We start from the raw sequence: 17,070 nt of genomic DNA, 5'->3' as shown, positions 1-17,070 counted from the left end.
CGCCACGCCCACCCCTGGCCACGCCCCCCCCCGGTCCTATAGCCACGCCCCCCTCCCCCCCCCTCTCGTGTGACCACGCCCACCGGCGGGGCCCGAGCGCGCTCCGAGGCGTGACGGAAGTTGCCGAACGTGGGCCGAGCGCCGCCCGAGGGTTGCCGAGCGGCTTCCCCGAGCGCCGCCGGAAGTTGCCGAGCGGGCCTCGGGGGTGCCGTGGGGGGGAGGCCGCGGTGAGTGCGGGCGGCGGGGGCGCTGCTGACGGGGCTGCGTGGGGGGGGGGGGGGGTGACCACCCCCCCACCCCCCCCCCCCAAATCCCCGGGGGGTTGTTCCGTGAGGGGGGCGGCCTCTAGGGGATGGGGGAGGGAGCAGGGCCCGGGTTCTGGCTGTTCTCGGCCTGTGTGGGGGCGCTGGGCCTGGCTCACGGCGTCGGGCCTGGGCCTGGGCCTTGGGGGGGGCTGGGGACATCCCTGTGCTCCCCCCCCCCGGGGGTGTCTGACCCTGTGGGTAGGGCTGCGGGTGTCCCTGGCCCCCCCCCCCCCCCCCCCCATGCGTGTCTGTCCTCTGTGAGTAGGGCTGGGGCTGTCCTTGTCCCCCCCCCCATGGGTGTTTCTCCCCTCTGGGTAAGGCTGGGGGTGTCCCTGGCCCCCCCCGCCATGGGTGTCTGTCTGCTGTGGGTACGGCCAGGGACATCCCTGTGTCCCCCCCGGGGGTGTCTGTCCCCTGTGGGCAAGGCTGGGGCCACCCCTGTCCCCCCACCATGGGTGTCTGCCTGCTGCGGGTATGGCTAAGGCCACCCCTGCCCCCCCACAATGGGTATTTGCCTGCTGTGGATATGGCTGGGGGTGTCCCTGTCCCCCCCCCCATGGGTGTCTGTTTGCTGTGGGTACGGCCAGGGATATCCCTGTCCCCCCCCATGGGTGTCTGTCTGCTGTGGGTACAGCCAGGGACATCCCTGTGTCCCCCCTGGGGGTGTCTGTCACCTGTGGATAAGGCTGGGGCCACCCCTGTCCCCCCCCCACGGGCGTCTGTCTGCTGTGGGTACAGCCAGGGAAATCCCTGTCCCCACACCATGGGTGTCTGCCCGCTGTGGGTATGGTCATGGCCACCCCTGTGTCCCCCCCAGTGTCCCCGCTCAGCCCTTCTGCTGCACGGCACCATCCCGACTGTTTCTTTCTCTCCCCCTCTCCCCGTGCCCGCGGTTCCCTTTGGCAGGTGCGCAGCGGGGCTGTCCCAGCCATGATCGAGGTGGTGGCCAAGCTGGGCCGCGGGCCCGTGTTCCTGGCCGGGGAGATGCTGGAGTGCGTGATCACTTTCACCAACCCTCTGTCGGCGGCCTCCACCTCTGCCAGCAGGTACGGCGGCGCCGGGCCCTGCTCCACGCACACCCCTACAAAGGCAGCAGCAGCAGGGAGCAGGCAGGGGGTACCCCGGCAGGGCTGTGGGGCTGCGGTGCCAGCTCAGCCACCGGTGACTTCCCCGCCCAAGGTGCTCCCTAATGGTGCTTCGTGCCATCTCCATTTCGGGGCGGAAACTGAGGTAATAATTCTGGTTTTCTGCCCCCGAGGAAGAGACTGGAAAAAAAAGTATGCAGGTAGAGGCGCTGGGAGAGGCGCTTTTAAGTGCCCCTCAAGTGGCAGCGGAATTGCTGGCAGAAAATGAAGCCAAACTGGCTATCAGGGCAGGATATCTAGTTACACCGGAGTGAGTCTCTCAGGGCAACAAGCAACAGCGTCATTATTTCCCACGTCGGTGGAGGGAGCTGTGTGTGGCAGCGAGCTGATGTAGCAGTGTCATCCCCGCTTCCAGAGCTGGCAGTAGCCAAAGGGGCGAGCAGTGCCCGGAGGGAAGAAGAGGCCGACTTCCACGCAGCCTTTTCTACGGCCCAGCCTTCGGGCATTCCCCTCTCCTTGACTCAGCTGTGCCCAGAGCAGGCGCTGAGCAGAGGTGACGAGATAAGGAGCTTCCTACCTTGGCTCGCAGGAGTGACTCACCCGAAGCCTCAGTGTCAGCAGTGTGTGGCCTTGTCTGATGTTCCGGGGGTGGAGGTGGTTTTCCTGCCCTGTGTCCTTCCTTCCTTCCCGGGAAGCGTTGATGTCCCGCCCGGTCAGGTTCAGCACCTTTGCATCACCAGTATGACTTTCAGAGGTGGCTGCTTTGATGGAACCGCTTCCAGCGCTCGCAGTCTCAGCAAAGCAGCCTGTTGCACTACCACCGGAGGACTCTTTTAAATTGTCTTCCTTAACTTCCCATCGCTTCATCCTTCTTTCTCTTGCCTGCTGAGCTAAACATTCGAATTCAGCCACGCCATAAGCATCTAGCTTTCCAGAGCTTTGTCTCGTGGGGAGGCGGTGTTACTCTCCCCGGTTCTGGGAGCGTGGCGTGTCAGGGAGTTGCTCGCTCTGGGCTGGCTGTGCTCAGAGGGGCGTTGTTCCTGTTCTTCTGAAACACGTGGGACTGCACAGGTACGTGGCAGGGCAGTTTCGGAGGTTCTCAGCCCGGTTTTGGAAGGTTGATTTGGGAACCTTGTCGTGGCGCCTAGAAAACCGCCTCTTGAAAAAAAGGAAAGTTTTCAAAATTAAAAAAAAAAAAGCAAGCTACCGAGAGTTGGCTAAATCATAGGAACGGGAACAGCTAGTGGCTTGGTGGTTAAAAGCTGAGGCTGTAGGTCGTGTAAGGGCAGCGGCCAGAGCGGCGCGGAGCGGCTGTGACACAGCTAGACCTCTCGGGAAAGAGAAGCTTCCAGCGCCAGCACGTGGGGCTGCGCAGATGCAAGAACAGCAGCGTGTGTTTCTAGCACAGGAACGGGAGTCAAGGGCAGTAAGTAATGGCAGAGGGTGAGCTGGGTTGTGGTGTGTGAGGTGCTCAAGGAGCGAAGCTGGCCCTGCCCCAAATCGTGCAGCGTGGCTGGCGTGGGCTTCAGAAGAAGCTGTAGGGAGAAGGGAGAGGTGGCCTCGGCCCCAGAGCAGGATCCTCGTGTGTCCTGACAGCTGGATGAGGTCTGCTGGTGGGAAGGCGCACACAAACGGTGTTTGTCTGTCTGGGTAAAGGATTAAAACAGTTCAGCGGCGTATCTTTGGGCCATACTGGAAATAAATGAAAAATACTCAAAGCGCCGTGTTTGAAGGTGCTGTAATTGTGGTAAGCTGACGTAGGATTGTTAAGCGTTGTCTCTTGTGTAAGGGCACTTCCCTGCTTCCACGCAGCAGATAACCTTACGGAAGAAAACCTGAGGGCAGCCCTTATGAAAAGCCACTCCGGTGCTTCTGGAGGCACAGAGTTGCAACTTTTAGGGCTGGAGGTGTCTGGGCAGAGGATCCAGCGTGTGTTCAGAGGGCGGCCAGTGCACACATGAGATCAAGTAGTGCATAATCAGCCGCAATGAGCGCAGCAAGGTCTTTCCCTGGTTCGTCTGCACGTTTAACTGGTCTGATTAGTCACACCGAGGGATTCCCGTGTGCCACAAAAGATCCCCGTAGCGCCTAAAGTTCTGGTGTCAGTGCCTACTAATCGGATTGTGATGTTGGATAACGCCGGGGGAGCCGGACACCGGCTAAATTCACAAGTCTGCCATTGTTCCTACAAGTCTGTAAGAACAGATACGGGGTCGGGAGCCTGGAAGACGTCCGCAGAGCCGTGGGAGGTGCCCACGGGGTGACCCGCAGAGGGGTCCTGGGGGGGTTGGAGGGGTCCTGGAGGGAGCTGCAGGTCAGCGCCCATCTCAGGCTTGCCCTGGAGGCGTGTTTGGAGGGGGGCTTTGGGGATGGCTTCAGCAGCAGGGCCTGCTTCGTTCCCAAAAAGCAGTCACGCGTGGAGAGGGGCAGGAGAAGCCGCTGTTCTCCAGCCCCGGCTCGCTGCCACCCAGGTGGAAGCAGAGGGCGAGTTTTGCTTTTCTTTCCCCTCAGCGAGATGCTGGCGTGGGCCAGCGCCCAGATCCACTGCCAGTTTCATGCCAGCGAGAACCGGGTGGCGCTGCCCCCCTCCGACGGCAGCAAGCACGACGTGCAGGCAGAGAACGAGACAGTCTTCGTCCCCAACAGAGGTGAGCGCTCCCCGTTACTCGGGCAGGGAAGCCGAGCAGGAGTCGAGCGGGCCGTAAGGCGTGTGCCCGAGCCCCTGCTGGCTTCCTGCGGTAACTCCCTGCTGCGTGGCCACCGCAGCACCTCATTAATGCTGAGCTCACAGCGGTGCTAGCTTGGAGCAAAACGGGAGGGTTGTTGGTCCAGCTGTTCTGGGAATGTCTCATGGTCTGACCAGGACGTGAGATATTTCCTCCTCGGCCCCTTCTCTTCCCCATTCCTCCCCGTGAGGGTGAGGCACGGCTGGCCCCGGGCGCAGCGAGTGCCCCCCTCAGCCCGCGCCCCGGGGCTGGCCCGGGGCAGCGCTCACGTGTGGTTTGTCTCTTCCAGGAGAGCGGGGTCAGTGCATCCTGTCCACCCCACCGAAGATCCTTTTCTGTGACCTGCGGCTGGATCCTGGGGAGTCAAAGTCCTGTGAGTCCTGTCTGCTGCTCCCCCGCTCAGGGGGTTCACATCTGGGGAGCCTCGCGCCCGGGCAGGCTCTGCACACCTGAGTGCTGCCAGCAGCCAGCCCTGGTGCTCGCAGGAGGCGAGTGCTAAGGAACACAGCCAGAATCTGTTCTCCACGCGCTGCAAGGTGTCCCTCAGCTCTGCCCCTGGCCCGTGTCCTTTGGCACAGGCCGGTGGTGTAGCTGCAAGGCACGAAACGTTCTGAAATACCTGGCTGCAGCTGCAGGAACAGCTGCACGCACCTGCGTTCCCCTGCCTTTATTTCTTCAGAAGCACTGGAGCATGCCTGGAATTTAGGCTGGCACCCTCTGCAGGTGTGTGCTTCCTCCTCAGGCTGGGGATGTCCTGGGGACTGCTGTCGTCTGCCTGCTCTAGTTTCCCTGATCTTTCTGCCAGGACAGCGAGCACTTCTCATCTTCCCTGGCTCCGAGCTCTCTGTGCCTCCAAAGCTCTCAAACAGCGTTCTTCCAGTGGGCCCCCTTTAAGCTCTCCTCCATCGCTACTTTCCCTTTTGCTCTTTGGAGAGCTTTTTATCCTTTTCAGAGGAAATCTGCAGCAACTGATTTCCCTAGTTCCAGGGAATGTTTTGTACCGGGGGCTTCTACCCGATCAGGCAGCTGTGAAAACACAAGCATGCGCTGTCGCCCCTGGGCTGGTGGCTGCTGACCCAGCCTGTCACCTCGTGCCAGATCTCTGCATTGCAGCCTGGCATCAGGCTCTGCAGGCTGCACGTGGGCGCGTTCCTCGGGATGTCCCAGCAGGGATCCATCCGGAAGGGGCGATGGACACCTCTCAAGTCACAGCGTGATGAAGCCTCTGATGGAAGGGGCTCTGCTGGAGCGTTCAGCAGAGCTGCAAGTGAGAGCACGGAGCCGGGGGCTGCGTGACGTGCTGGTTTTGACCAACCCAGGTAGCTGGGACAGGTCGAGGGGACTTCCTCACATGGTGGCACGGCAGGAGGAAGGTTTGTCACGTGTGGTGCCGCAGCGTGGGACTCCAGAAGCCCCGCTGCACGGCCAGGCTGTGCCAAGCTGCTCGCACCAGTCCCACCGCGTGGTGCTGCTCCCCTCACGCGAGGCTGCAGCTGGCACGCTTGCGGGCCGTTCCTGGGGGCTCCTGCCAGCTCCGTGGAGGCAGAGTTAAGGCTGTGTGGGTGTGTATCTTAATTCTTCATTTCCTGTTTTTCAGAAGTTTTGAGTTTTGCTGCTCAGTTTGGAAAGGCGGAAAGAAATCAAGAGATTGAATTCTGCTTCGGCAAAGTACCGTGCTATTAAACCGTGGCAGGAGTTGGCACTTAGAGCTGAGGTTGTGTGAGGCTGTTGCTTGATAGAAGGCCTTGTTTTCGGTTGCTTGCGAGCTTCTTCCCCACTATCTTCCCCATGTTATGGTACCTATATGTTGAAGGTGACTCACCTCCCGTCAGCTTGACACGCTGCCCAGACTGAGCTCTTTAAATTTGTCACCATAAAACATTTTTTCAAGCCCTCAAGTCATTTCTGTGGCTGTTTCTGCCTCCCCTCTGGTGTTGCAGTACCTCTAAATACTTGGTAGGGAGGGGAGGAAATGGAGGCAGCCTCGACACAAGCCAGAGGGTACGGCGGGAGGGTCGGGAAGCATCTGAAGTGCCAGGAATGCGCTTCCTTCCGGAGGCTTCCTGAGACTCTGCATTCCTGTGCCAGGCAGCAGGCGCCACGCGTTGCCCATCTTCCTCCCCAGATGCCCCAAAACGCAGTGGCCTCTGCTCAGGTTGTCCTCGCTGGGTGTGGAGACCCTCACCAGCGCTTCTGCAAAACCTGCTGCAGCGATTGCAGCGGTCTGCAGCAGCACTCCTGAGCCCTCCTGGGAAATTTCTGATTTTCCTCTCTGTCAGGGCAGTTCTCAGCTTTATCAGCACCTCGGTGCAGCGGGACGGCCTTTTGTTTTCAGGTGTGAGAGCCTGTGGGCTCTGGTCACTAGCGTGGGCTTTTTTATCTTTCCAGTCCTCTTTTTTTTTTTTTTTTAAATCCTGTAGTTATATTTAAAATGTAACCCTAGCGTTTGATCTAAGCCTCAACGTTTAGGATGTGCCAGACTTGGGGAAGGATCTGTGGTTTAACAGCAGGATGCTGCCCTTCCTCTGGCAGGGTGTATCTGCGTCACGGTGGGCAAGCCAGAGGTGGAGACTTTCCACGGTCCACCGCTTGCGTCTCTCTCCTTTCACAGGCTGCAGAGGTGTTCGCATTGCACTGGGAGGTGCTGGGGGTTGTGTGCTGAACGTGGGGCTTTGAGAGGGCTGAGTGTGCTGCAAAGCCAGGCCCTGGCGTCTCGGGGGGCTCAGGATCAGAGGGTTTGTGGTCCGAGTCACCAGCCTGCAAAGGGGGATTACTCTGCAGGTTGCTGCGAAGGTCTCTTAATTGTTCCTTAGACGTTTAGACCCAGAGGAGAACACAGGAAGGAACTAATTTTTGTTGCTGTTTGGGGCTCGCTTGTGTAAAGCGAATGTCAGACGAGGAATGAGGTATTGATCAGCATCCCTCTGCCTCGAGTATTATTTGTGCGTGAGTGAGGCAGAGCCCCGAGGAAACCACGCCACGTGGCTGCTGCTTGAAAGTGTCGCGTTTATGCGGTGCGCCAAGGGAGCGTGCAGAGGCAAATTCAGGTCGAACTCGCGATGAGTAAGTTCAGTTTGTGTTCCCGGATTTTGCGCCCTTCACATTCTTTCGAGGCACAATTTGTATATGCTGGAAGCAGTGGATGATGATGATGATGCGCGTGAGGTGAGGGGCGCCGGGGTGGGGAAGCTGGGGATGCGCTTGGACCGCTCAGGAAGGAGGACTGTCAGCACAATGAGACAGTGATCAGGAGCCTCCTAGCCAGGCAATCCTTTCCGTGCTCGTTGCAGACTCGTATTGTGAGACGCTGCCCATAGACGGCCCTCCCTCCTTCCGGGGACAGTCGGTGAAGTACGTGTACAAGCTGACCATCGGCTGCCAGCGCGTCAACTCCCCGATCAAGCTCCTCCGCGTGCCCTTCCGCGTCCTCGTGCTGCACGGTAAGGCCACACGCTGCCCTGCCCTCGGGCACGGTCTGCCGCCCGCCCCGCTGACTCTCGCCTTCTCCCCAGGCCTCAAGGATTACCAGTGCCCGCAGGATGAGGCCGTCGCGCCCTCAAACCCCTTCCTGGAGGAGGAGGAGGGCTTGAAGAAGGACTCTCGCCTGGCGGACCTGGCGACGGACCTGCTCATGGCAGCCACCTCCCGACGCAGCCTGCGTAGGTCGCTTCCCCTGGGCGAACCCGCTGCCCCCACCCGTGCACGAAGCAGGCAGTGCCTGCAGGCCTGCCCCCTTCCCCGCTCAGTGCTTGCTGCAAAAATTCCCTTGCTGGCAAAGCAAGGCTCTGTCTGCGGCTGTGGAGCGGCTCCGTCAGGGCCCGCTCGGATCAGAGTTTCCCACAGGCTCCTCCATGCCAGTGTGGTTTGCTGTTGCTCACTGCTGACCTTTCCCGAAGGAAATGCCGCTTCCAGGGCCTGCCCTTCATTCCCAAGCAGCCAAGTTGTGTCGGATGGGCTCTTCGGGTAACCCAGGCTGCTGTGTGGAGCAGAGCCTCCTCCTCCTGCAGCTCTGCCCCCCTCTCTGCTTTCTCCATAGACCTGTACAATATCAGCAGCAGCCGCGGGAAGGTGGGGACCTTCTGCATCTTCAAGACCGTGTATAAGATTGGAGAGGATGTCATCGGGACCTTTAACTTCTCAGAAGGAGACATCCCGTGTCTGCAGGTCAGCGCTGGCTTTGGGTTCAGCGTGGGGAGAAGCAGGGCTTTTGGGTGGGCAGTGGGAGGAAGGGTTGGGGTGGCAGTGAGCTGCTGGGGGGTTTCTGGTGAGGTCTCAGTGGGAGGCAGCTGAGGTCCCCCTGGGCAAGGGCTCTGGTTCTCAGCTCACTTAGACAACGGGGGCCCCAGGACGGCGCGGGTGTGTGAGTGTGAGCTCCTGTCTGTTTGCCCCGCAGTTCTCGGTGAGCCTGCAGACAGAAGAGAGCATCCAGGAGGAGTTCCAGCGCCGGCGGGGGCAGCCCGTCTCCTTCAGCACGCACGCCCGCCATCAGGAGGCCTGCCTGCACACAGCCCAGAGCAGCTTCAGCCTGCCCATCCCGCTGAGCTCGACCCCGGGATTCACCACCAACATCGGTCAGTGCCCTGCTCGTCCCCGCAGGAGGACAGCCGCGTCCCCAGCCCTGCCTTCGCTGCCCTGCTCCTGCTGGCAAACCCTCCGCGGGGCCGTGTTGTGTGGGAGGGAGCTGGCCCTGTGCGAGTGGGAATTATTCGCTTGTCCCCTTGCCAGCACCGAGGCAGCTGCTGGCCCTGCGGTGTGTTGGCTGCTGACCCGCCTCTTGCCCGCAGCGTCCCTGAAGTGGAGGCTGCACTTCGAGTTTGTGACCTCTGGGGAGTCAGCGGGGACCTGCCTCGTCCGTGGGAGCCAGCCAGAGGCCGTCACCTGGACCGGGGTGGAGCAGATTGAGGTGGACACTTTCAGCTGGGACTTGCCCATCAAAGTCCTTCCCACCAACCCCATCCTGGCCTCCTACGTGTCGCAGTTCTCCAGCACCAACTCCATCACCATCTGAAGTGGGGAGAGACGGTAGGGCCCTGCCGTGCCGGCTGGGAACGGCGGGCAGGACCACGACCAGCATGCTGGGGGTGTGCACCCCGATATTCCCCCGGGGTTCTCCTGCGATGACAGGGTGGGCAGCGGGCAGCTCTGTCCTGCCCGGGGTGAAGGAGCACTGCGCTCGCTGCCGTGCCCTGTGCCTTCAGCTGGGGGCCAGACCCTTTGTGCAGGATGAGGGCGCGGGTCGCAGCGCTCACCGAAACGGGATCTGCCTCCCCCGGGGAGCGGCCCCGCCTGTGCCTTGCCCCCTGAGGGGCTTCCAGGAGAAAAGGGCCCAGCCCAGGGAGCGAAACCTTGCGTGAAGGTCCTTGCAGGGCAGCCTCGTGCTGCTGGCTCCTGCTGGGCTCCTGGATGTGGCCGAGTGCTCCGTGTGGAGCCAGGCAGCAGCACCGCAGCAGTGACACAGAACTGAGAGGTGCTGAGCGCCTGGGCCGTCCTCTCCCTCCGCTCCTGAGCCCGAAGGCATCCTGCTGGTCTCGGGATCCTCGGGGGGCTGGAGTGAATGCATGCTGCGTGTGCAGGAGCTGGGGTGGAGGTCTCCCTGCTCAACGGCCAGCCCCGCGTTTCTACCAAACCTTCCAAAGAGTTTTCCTCTTTGCATGGAAACCTAATAAACACCTGAACGTGCAAAACAGCCTGAGACAGAACGTTTTCCTGCGCCCTTCCCCGGTGGTAGAGGCAGCCCGAGGTTACCACAGTCACTGTCTGGAGACCTCTTTGTTTAATACTTTTATTGCAAGAACAGAAACATCTACACAAGGCTCTGCACAGCACAGGCATGGCACCAGCCGGGGCAGGCTGCCGGGCGGCCGGCTCCACCCGGGCACAGGCAGGTTGCTTCAGCTCCCTGAGCGCGAGCGGGGCACCCGGCTCCCTGCAGCTGGGACGGGGCAGCGGGCACGGGGAGGCCGGGCTCCTCCTGGGGACATCTTCCACCGGTTGTCCCCACGTGCCCGGCACGCTGCTGCCTGGCCGGGGCTGGCTCTGCTGCAGTGTTGCCCGGGGCTGGCGAGCGGTGCTGGGGGTCCCTTCTTGTCCCGGGAGCTGCAGGAGCAGGGGCATTAGTGGTTCCAAAGGTGGGTTGTGCCCCTCGTGCTCCGGGACAGAGAAGGGATGGGCCAAGGCACGTGGGTCCTGCTCGAAGGGCCACCGTGCTCCCCAGTGGGCTCCCAGTGGCTGCCTGGCAAGGGGACGGGGGTCGTGGTGGGAGCTGCTTGGCTCGCAGCTGGATGCGGGGTGATTTGGTCCTGTGGCTCTTTGTTTGGGGGCTGTGGGTTCCCCGCACCCCTGGGAGGACATCCCCTGGGACCTGCATTCCCAAGGGCAGCTGGGCTCGGGGGCCCGTCCTCGCGCTGGGAAGGGGCCCCGGCTCGCTTCGGGGAGCTGAAGGCGGAAGCAAAGCCGTACTGTGGCAGCGCTAGGGTGTAAATGTTAGCTCAGTACAATACTGTGTGGATAGTGGTTTCCCTGGAAGGTGGCTGCAGTGGTGTCTCTACGGGACGGGGCAGGTCTGGAGCATGCGGGAGGTGCGCTCTGGAGGAGGGGGGCTGGTGGCGGGGGCCTCTACCCGCTCAGCCCCGCGCCCAGCACCTTGTTGCTCAGCGGCTCGGGGGTGCCGGCCGAGCCCCACTCGTGCTCCACGCTCTTCACGCACGGCAGGCTGGGGTTGGCCTTCTGCACCACCGAGATCTGGCAGGTCTGCGTGTCGTAGTGGGCCTCGCACCAGTCGGGGAAGTCGATGGGGTGCTGGGTGCTGCGGGAGAGGGCACGGTGCCATCAGCTCCCCCCCGATGCGTGCCAGGGGGCTGCCGATGGCGCTTCCCAGGCCCGCTGGTGCGCATTTGTTGCCCGTGGTCCCCTCCGTGGCACCCCTCGCCCTGCTGCCCCTCGCTGGGCCGAGGCTCCCCGCAGCCCCTGGGGTCTCCACTGCACGCGCCACCCCCAGACCCCACCGCAGCCCGTCCCCAGCGCCCCTCGCTCACGTCTCGCAGCATCCCACGCCGATGGGGTGCAGGCAGGTGCACAGCAGGCAGTTGGTGCTCAGCCACGACTCCCCGAGGGAGAACTGCTTCCCCTCGTACTCGCAGGGAGCTGCAGATGGAAAGGCGGCGATGAGCAGCGGGGCGTGCGGGAGCCACCTCGGCGTCCCTCCGCCCCGAAAGGACGCGGGGCCGTCGGGGCTTGCCTGCGAGGAGGCGGCAGAGGAAAGCCGGGCAGCCCTCTTCCCCGTGCTGCTGGTCCTGCACGCTCGGCCCCATCCGGGCCCCTGCCAGGAGCTCTTCGTGGCCCAGCGAGCTGTTTCTCAGCCAGAGCCCTGGGGAGCTGTTCTGTGGTTTATAGACGGCTCCTTCCAGTCATCACTGGCCCGCGATCGCGCTCCCCAGCTCGGCACAGCCCGTGTAGCGCCTCGCAGGCAGGCAGGGCGCGGCCCCGCCGCCCCGGGGGGGAAGACGAGGCCTCGTCCTAGCGTCGACGCTGCCCTCCCGGCTCACCTCCCCGCTTACCTTTAGCCTGGAAGTAGCATTTGGCCTGGGAGCCCGGCAGCTGGAGGAGGAGGGAGAGCAGCAGGCAGAGCCTGCCCCAGGCGCACGCCGGCTTCTGCGCTCTCATGGCCATGGCCGTCGTCGAGCTGGGCTTCCCCGCGGTCCTGCCGAGTTGCCTTTCTTCTCTCTCTCTCCTTTGCTCCTTTCCCTTTTCTCTCCCTTTCTCCCTCTCTCTCTCTCTCTCTCTCTCTCTCTGCCTTTTTAATGCTCTTCCCCTGATCCCAACAAGAGATATTTATAAAGTTCAGCTTTACGACCCTGGCCACCAGCTGTGCCCCACTGGAAAAGTTGTAAAACTCATTTCCTGATTTGAAAGGCATGAAAACAAGAGGTAGGATCAAGATTTTTAACAAGCTGTGAAAAGCTGATTCATGCCCTCCAGAAATGTCTCCAGTTGGAAGCCCCTGTGGGTGCAGGGCTCGGCAGCGAGGGGAGATCCGAGGGACCCCGGCGGGGTTGCCCTCGGCAGGGTGACAGGAATCTCCCGACCAGGAGGAGAGCTCCGGCCACCCCTGTCACGCTGTCACAGCAAGGTCTCCGAGCATCCCATCGGGCAGGGACCGGAGTGGCACAAGCGCCACGTTAAGCGCCAGTGCGGGATGCAAAATGGCAGCGCCCTTGGTGGGCGCAGAGGTGCCTGCACGCAGCTCACGGGCGGCTCGAGGGGGAGATTTCCCCCATCTCCGAGCCCCAGCATGGATTTGTGGCCGTGCGGGGGCTGAGGGTAAGGGCTGGTCCCCTCAGCCGAGGGCGTGTGGGGCGGTGATTCCCACTGACACGGGGCCCTGGACGAGTCCCCGGCATCCCCGGGGCTCAGCTCGGTGGTTCTGGTGCGAGCGCGGGGCCGCCGGGGCTGAGCAGCCCCTTCCAGCAAAAGCAGGGAGGCGACGAGGGGGATGAAACCCGGAGGCACAGGTGGGTTTGGGCAACAAGTGACCCGAGAGGGGAGCGAGGGGCTTGGCTGGGGGCATGTCCCCAAATGTGCTGACTTTGTACTCCGACCTCCAGGTCGCAGCACTGCGGCTCTTACCGGTGGCCGAGGACGGAGGTCTGGAAGAGGTGAACAATGTGAGGGCACCAGGAGCCACACGGCCCTGGGGAGCTGCTGAGCAAGGGGCTGGTGTGCCTGAGGCATTTCACAGTGTTTTTCACAAGTCAGGAGAGCGGGGCTGCGGGCACGGGACAGCCCGCTGGTGGCTGCAGTAGCAGCGGCGTGCGTGGGTCATCTGCCCTGCCGTTAATCTGCCTGTTGCTGAGAGTTTGGGATAGATTTACACCCTGACGCGTGAGGCTCAATATCCCTTCCAGAATTTGTGTTGGCATCCTCTGTTATAGCTGGATATTTTTGTTATCCGTGCAAATGTCCAATCCCTCCTTGAATCCCGCTAAATTTTGGCCTGAGCATTTTCCTGTGGCAGCCTAATTAAGCAGAGAGTGAAAAAAATAAATAATAATAATAAAAAAATGCTTCCTTTTATCCGCTTCGGATTCACCACTTTCGGATTTCCAGGCGCGTCCCTTTGTGGCCGGGGTAGCCGGAGACCCATGGTCACCTCGTGTCCCTGTCCCCAGATGTCACCCAGAGCTTTCTCAGCGGATGCGGGGGGCTGGGAGGGGGCTGCCTCCCTTAAAGCACTGCCCTGGCTGAGCAGGAGGCAAAAAAAACTTGTGCGTCCAAAGAGAATGGGGAAAAACCACAGGGGAAAAACACGGGGAGGCAGAGGGCAGCGGCTGGGAAAGGCTGGTGATAAATCAGAGCGGCTCGGGGTACCCGCGAATAACCTACGGGCCGTGGGCTGTGGGCCGGGACGACGAAGCGCATCAGTAACGGATGAAAATCACCCTCTGGAGCGGAGTTGTTACTATATAAGGAGGATAAAAGTCCCCATCGTCGGGGCGGTAAGCGAATATTCCTATTGTGTGTTTGGAAAAAGGAGTCTGGCACGCTCACAGCCACAATGAACTAATCCATCTTCGTTTCATCGCCGAGCAGAGAAAACGTTAAACAAAAGCGGTGTTTTTAATTTGGAGGCCCCGGTGGTTTGCCCGGGCTTCCAGAGGGACGCCGAAAATCCGGGGAGAGGGCGGCTGTGGGGCGGCCGGGGGCTTGCGGCTCGGAGAGCATCGCCTGGAGAGGGATTCAGGGCGCGAGGGCCGCAGCGCGGGTAGCGGGGGTGCTGCGGCTGGAGCATCCCTGGAGCACTGGTGTCCAGGTGTGCCGGTGGGCGGCCACCAGCCCTGAGCACCCCAGGACCCTTCGTGAGCAGGCTGCATCCGTGTCTCAGCATCACCCAAGGGCAGCTGGCTGCGTCCCAAGCAGGGCACGGTGCCTCCGGGCTCCTCGCGGAGCTGCTGCTCGTCCCCCTGCCCGCAGCACCTGGTGCTGGGGACGGGACCCACGGACGGGCAGGGGGGTGCCAGGATGGGGTGGCGATGCTCCCCCTTCCCCCCCCGGCCCCGCAGGAGGTGCGTGGGTAATAAAAGCTGATGGACAAGTTGCCATCGGCAGGATCCAGGAGTGTTATAAAACCTGAATCTCCTGAGCCTTCAGCTCAGGCTGCAGCTGCAGAGCAGGAAGCAAACAGGATCCCGGCTGGCATTGTGAAAGCAAACACCATAAATCCAAGGAAGTGCTGCGATTGCTGTTTTAGGCACTGGGGAGCTTGGCTCCTGCTCCCCACAAGCACTTTATTTTCTCTCTAAACAGCAAAAATTAAAAAAAAATAAATAAAATAGAAACAACACGACTTATCGCTGGGCCGAGCTGGGTCAGCGTCAGTCCAGTCCCAGGGCGCAGGGCAGGGTGCCGGGGAGATGCCGGCTCTGAGCCGTGCCCGCTGACCTGTCCCCGTGCCCCCAGCACCTAAAGGGGACCCCAGGGCATCAGCAGAGCCCTCTTCTGCGCCACCGAGCTGCTGTCACATGGCTCGGAGCCACCCCACAGGGGGAAAGCAGCTGCGGCTGTGCTCCAGAAAGAGGGCAACGCAGAGGGGACATGATGGAAAACTGGATGTCCTGTTAGCCGTCGGGCTGGGCTCTGCTGCCCGGGACACCCCGCACTGTGCCCAGCCTCCTGGGTAGCGGGGTCCGGCCTCTGTAAATGCTGCTTGGTGGGCTCCCATGCTCCCTGGCACTGCCCCGTGCTCCCTCGGGCTCCACGGCCCTCTTGCACTTTTAGGGCTCACACTTCCTTGCTTGCCCTCATGCTCCGTCTGTCTCCATCATACTCCAATGCTCTCCATCGTGCTCCATCCCTCTGTATCATGGCCCATCTCTCTCCATCATGGTCCCTCCCTCTCTATCATGCTCCGTTCCTTGCCTTCATGGTCCATCCCTCTCCATCGTGCTCCATCCCTCTTCAGCATGCAGCATTCCTTGCCCTCATTGTCCATCCCTCTCCAGCATGGTCCTTCCCTTCCCATCACTCTCCATCCTTCTCCACCATGCTCCATCCCTCTCCAACATGCCCCATTCCCCTCTACCATGCTCCATTCCTTACTTTCATGGTTTATTCCTCTCCGACATGGTCCATCCCCTTCCATTACTCTCCATCCGTCCCCACTGTGGTCCATTCCTCTCCAACATGCTCCATCACTCTGCATCATGGCCCATCCCTCTCCGTCACACTCCATTTCTCATCCTGATGGTCCATCCTTCCCCATCATGCTCCATCCTTTTCCAACACGCTCCATTTCTCTGATAATGCTCCACCCCTCTCCCTCTCCATCCCCTGGGGTGCTGAGGGAATCGGCACTTGTGATTGCTGGGCCACTCTCCATCATCTACCAGCAGCCATCGTCAACCAGAGAGGTCCCAGATGAATGGAGACTTGCTAACGTGACGCCCATCTATAAGAAGGGTTGTAAGGAGGACCTGGGGAACTCCAGGCCTGTCAGCCTGGCCTCGGTGCCAGGAAAGGTGATGGAGAAGGTCATCTTGAATGCAATCACGCAGCATGTGCAGGACAACCGGGGGATCAGGCCCGAGTAGTGGTGAAAGGAGTGAAATTCAGCTGGTGACCGGTCACCAGTGGTGTTCCCCAGGGGTCGGTGTTGGGGCCCATCCTCTCCAATATTTCCGTAGGTGACTTGGATGGGGGAATTGAGCGCACCCTCAGTAAGCTTGCAGATGACACCAAGTTGGAGGGAAGTGTTCATCTGCCAGAGGGTAGGAAGGCCCTGCAGAGGGGCCTGGACAGGTCGGATCGATGGGCAGAGGCCAGTGGGAGGAGGCTCAACACGGCTAAGAGTCGGGTCCTGCACGTTGGTCACAACAACCCTGTCATTTCCCTGCACTCTGGTTCCCAGCTGGATGAGGTGATCTTCCCCCGTAGTCTGCTCTGGTGAAGCTGCACCTCAAGTGCTGTGTTCAGCTTTGGGCCCCTCACCACAAGAAAGGCCTCGAGGCCCTGGAGCGTGTTCAGAGAAGGGCTACGAAGCTGGTGAGGGGTCTGGAGCACAAGCCCTGTGAGGAGCGGCTGAGGGCACTGGGGGTGTTTAGTCTGGAGAAGAGGAGGCTCAGGGCAGAGCTTATGGCTCTCTACAGCAACCTGAGAGGAAGGTGTGGGGAGCTGGGGGTCGGCCTCTTCTCGCAGGTAACTAGCGATAGGACTGGAGGGAAGGGCCTCAAGTTGCACCAGGGAGGTTCAGGTTGGCAATGAGGAGACATTTCTTCTCGGAAAGAGCGGTCAGGCACTGGGACGGGCTGCCCAGGGAGGTGGTGGAGTCACCGTCCCTGGGGGTGTTCAAGGAAAGGTTGGACGTGGTGCCTAAGGACAGGGCTTATCGGGTGGCATTGGGGTAGGGGATGGTTGGACCAGATGATCCTGGAGGTCTTTTCCAACCCTAATGACTCTGTGACCCTCTCCCGTGCCCTCCCCAGCCTGTTCGTCCCACCGGTGGCTGCTCCGTGCCACCTCCCCATGTCACACCACCTGGCTGCCCGCAGAGGGGCCCAGCCCTCCCCCCGCTGCCCCGCCGTGCCTCCTGCACCCCGGTGCCACCCCTCCCGGCAGGGCTCCAGCACCTCCCGTGGCTCCTGCGGTGCTCCCAGCGGCACCCGCAGGCACCCTGCTCCCTGCCCTGCCTCGGGCCAGGCTTTGGCACCGGGGGTTACCCCAGGTGTCCCCCCCGCCCTCGCCGCTGGCACCGCTGCCCTCGGCCTCCTCTCACGGGAAACGTGACGGGAGGGCGCGGGGTGTTTAGGAAAACAGGCCTTGGCACCCGGCGGCCATCCCGGGAAAATAAAAACATCCGGGCGGGCAGCGGTGCCGCGAGCGCGAGAGATCGGCACTCCATAAATCCCCCGGAGCAGGTGCTTTGTAGTCGGCACAAGGAAATGAGCACATTATTCATCTCGG

General features: G+C 61.5%; 2 protein-coding genes across 3 annotated transcripts; one reads left to right on the top strand and one right to left on the bottom strand.

Moving 5' to 3' along the window:
- The first annotated feature begins 102 nt into the window (after positions 1-102).
- Positions 103-9,802, top strand: RGP1 (RGP1 homolog, RAB6A GEF complex partner 1). 2 transcript variants are annotated; one of them, XM_035563863.1, is made up of 9 exons: positions 103-227; positions 1,212-1,351; positions 3,902-4,038; positions 4,406-4,489; positions 7,407-7,556; positions 7,629-7,775; positions 8,153-8,280; positions 8,510-8,687; positions 8,901-9,802. In XM_035563863.1, exons 2-9 carry the CDS (start codon positions 1,236-1,238, stop codon positions 9,122-9,124), a joined length of 1,164 nt encoding a protein of 387 aa, XP_035419756.1. In that variant the 5' UTR covers positions 103-227; positions 1,212-1,235; the 3' UTR covers positions 9,125-9,802. The 2 variants fall into 2 exon arrangements, with proteins under 2 accessions (XP_035419756.1, XP_035419755.1); XM_035563862.1 differs by having other exon boundaries at positions 7,407-7,775.
- Positions 9,803-10,731: 929 nt separating this feature from the next.
- On the bottom strand, positions 10,732-11,823 carry MSMP (microseminoprotein, prostate associated). The gene is made up of 3 exons (XM_035563799.1): positions 11,673-11,823; positions 11,151-11,259; positions 10,732-10,921 (listed from the first exon to the last, which is right to left on the bottom strand). The coding sequence occupies exons 1-3, from the start codon at positions 11,782-11,784 to the stop codon at positions 10,732-10,734; spliced, it is 411 nt and encodes a 136-aa protein (XP_035419692.1). The 5' UTR covers positions 11,785-11,823.
- Positions 11,824-17,070: the final 5,247 nt, after the last annotated feature.

This window comes from Cygnus atratus, chromosome Z (genome assembly GCF_013377495.2).
Source record: "Cygnus atratus isolate AKBS03 ecotype Queensland, Australia chromosome Z, CAtr_DNAZoo_HiC_assembly, whole genome shotgun sequence".
NCBI lineage: Eukaryota > Metazoa > Chordata > Aves > Anseriformes > Anatidae > Cygnus > Cygnus atratus.
Note: the sequence above shows the minus strand (reverse complement) of the source record. Positions and strands in the feature narration are given on the sequence as shown.